The sequence below is a fragment of the Myotis brandtii genome, unplaced genomic scaffold (genome assembly GCF_000412655.1).
Source record: "Myotis brandtii unplaced genomic scaffold, ASM41265v1 scaffold834, whole genome shotgun sequence".
NCBI classification, from domain to species: Eukaryota; Metazoa; Chordata; class Mammalia; order Chiroptera; family Vespertilionidae; genus Myotis; species Myotis brandtii.
Genome location: NW_005371386.1, coordinates 224,814 through 227,036, shown reverse-complemented (window position 1 = coordinate 227,036; position 2,223 = coordinate 224,814). Strand labels below are relative to the sequence as shown.

The 2,223-nt window shown below is 56.2% G+C and overlaps 1 protein-coding gene across 1 annotated transcript in view; it reads left to right on the top strand.

The window, feature by feature from the left end:
• Positions 1–34: 34 nt before the first annotated feature.
• The window catches only part of LOC102259888 (PRAME family member 8), a 3,644-nt gene continuing 1,455 nt past the window's right edge, over positions 35–2,223 (top strand). Inside the window, exons 1-3 of the mRNA XM_005884509.1 lie at positions 35–357; positions 1,108–1,568; positions 1,878–1,899. Of these exons, the coding sequence (XP_005884571.1) occupies positions 35–357; positions 1,108–1,568; positions 1,878–1,899 (806 nt within the window). The remainder of the gene's footprint in view (positions 358–1,107; positions 1,569–1,877; positions 1,900–2,223) is intronic.

The window sequence follows — 2,223 nt, the reverse complement described above, 5'->3', positions numbered from 1 at the left end:
GTTTCTGCAGGATTCCTTTCTGAGCACCTTGAAGATGAGCATCCGGACGCCACCCACACTCCTGAAGCTGGCAGCCAAGCGCCTGCTGAGGGACCAGGCCTCGGCCATTGCCGCTCTGGAGTACCTGCCCGCCGAGCTCTTCCCGTACCTGTTCGCCATGGCCTACCGTGGTGGACGCCGCCCCCAGCTCCTGAAGGCGTTGGCCCAAGCCTGGCCCTTCACTGTCCTCCCTCTGGGGGTCCTGATGCAGCGTCCCCCTGATCATGCCCCAACCAGGGCCGTGGGCTTAAAAGCCGTGTTTGACGCGATTGACGTTGTACTTGCCCAGGAGGTTCTCGGCCCAGGAGGCTGCTCCAGGTGCCTGGTAGGGTCCTGACTGAGCATCTGGGAGACAGTGGAGGTCAGGGTGTTTGGAGGGCCTGAGGGTGGACCTGAAGCTTCTGACCGTGCCAGTGAGGCTCGGGGAGCCCTTGCACACTGCGCAGCTCACTGTGGGAAGTGGAGGAATGCCTACTGGGCAGGGGGACCGGCAAAACATGCCCTGCCTCCTCCCAGTGGTACTTAAAGGTACTCCAAGTGCTGAGCAGGAGGGATGGAAGGGAAGGAGATGAGCAAAGCAAAGCAGAGGGAGGAGGAGGGCAAGGAGAAGCTGGGAAGGGGATGAGCAAAGCAGAGCAGAGGGAGGAGGAGGGCAAGGGAGAAGCTGACCCTGGGATTCAAAGTAGAAGCTCAGGGTGGGGGTGCAGTCTGATTGGTGCCTCAACTCAGACGCTCAATCTCATTCTGACCTGCCCTCACTCAGTCGATCTTTTTAAAAATATATAATTTTTTATTGATTTCAGAGAGGAAAGGAGAGATAGTGATAGAAGCTTCCATGATGAGAGAGAATCATTGATCAGTTGCCTCCTGCACACACATACACACACTCCCCCCACCCACTGGGCATTGAGCCTGCAACCCAGGCATGTACCCTGACTGGGGATTGAACTGTGACATCCTAGTTCATAGGTCGATGCTCAATCACTGAGACACACAGTCCATAAAGCATCTCAGCCAATGCCCTGTTGACCTGGAAGAATCTCAGCTAATGTCCTGCTCTCCCCACAGGAGGTGCAAACTGCGGGTGCTGGATTTAAGGAACACGGGTGCCAACTTCTGGGATATGTGGCTTCGAGTCAGCACTGAGAATTGCTCATGGACAGAACCAGTGACTGTGCACAGCTCCAGCCCCAGTAAGGAGCATCCCCTGACTCCCTTGGAGGTGTTCCTAGACCTTACCTTCAATGAAAGGGGCCAGGATAAGTTTTTCATGCACATCATCCAATGGGCCCAGCAGAGGGAAGGGTTGCTACATCTGTGCTGCAAGACACTGAGGACTTCTGAGGTGCCCTTCCAGAGGGTCAGGAAGGTCCTGGATAGGGTGAGGCTGGACTGCATCCAGGACGTGAAAGTGAACACCCGGTACCTGCACACCCTGAGGACATTTGCTCTCTACCTGGGAGCGATGAGTAACCTGCAGAAACTCTTTCTCCTGGAAGAGTTGACTGAGGACTATGAGGAGGACGGGGGTGAAGAGGAGGAGAGGGAGGAAGAAGCACAACAGGAAGAGGAGCAGGAGTTGAGGGTGGAAGAGGAGTTGGAGAGGGAAGAGCAGGAGCAGGAGTGGGAGGAGGCAGAGGTGCAGGAGTGGGAGGAGGCAGAGGTGCAGGAGTGGGAGGAGGCAGAGGTGCTGGAGGAAGGGGAGCAGGAGGAAGGGGAGCAGGAGGGGGAAAGGCAGGAGCAGGAGGAGCAGCAATCCTTTTCCCAATTCCTCTCTCAGATGCTCATGCTGCGGCACCTCCAGCAGCTCTACATGTGTGCTCTTTCCTTCCTCCCAGGCCGTCTGAACAAGGTGCTCAGGTGAGTTGTGGAACAGTGGACGCAGCTCCAGAATGGCAAGGGAGTGGTCTTGTTTGCTGCTTTGAGGGTGGTGTCCCGTGAGCACCTTAGAGAAGCATGTTTTAAAATCTGCCTGTCAGGAGGGATAGCAGAACTGGCTCAATGGGTGACCCAGCGAGCCGGGGTCTGTGAATTCTTCCTTAGGGAGAGATGTCTAAGTGACCAGGACTTAGGAAGGGGGAGGGAGGAGGAAAAGCCACATCGCATGGAGCATTTCCAGACAGAAGCTCTGTGCCCACTGGCCATTTGAACGCACGTGAGCCTGTCTCAGCTTCCCCATCTGTC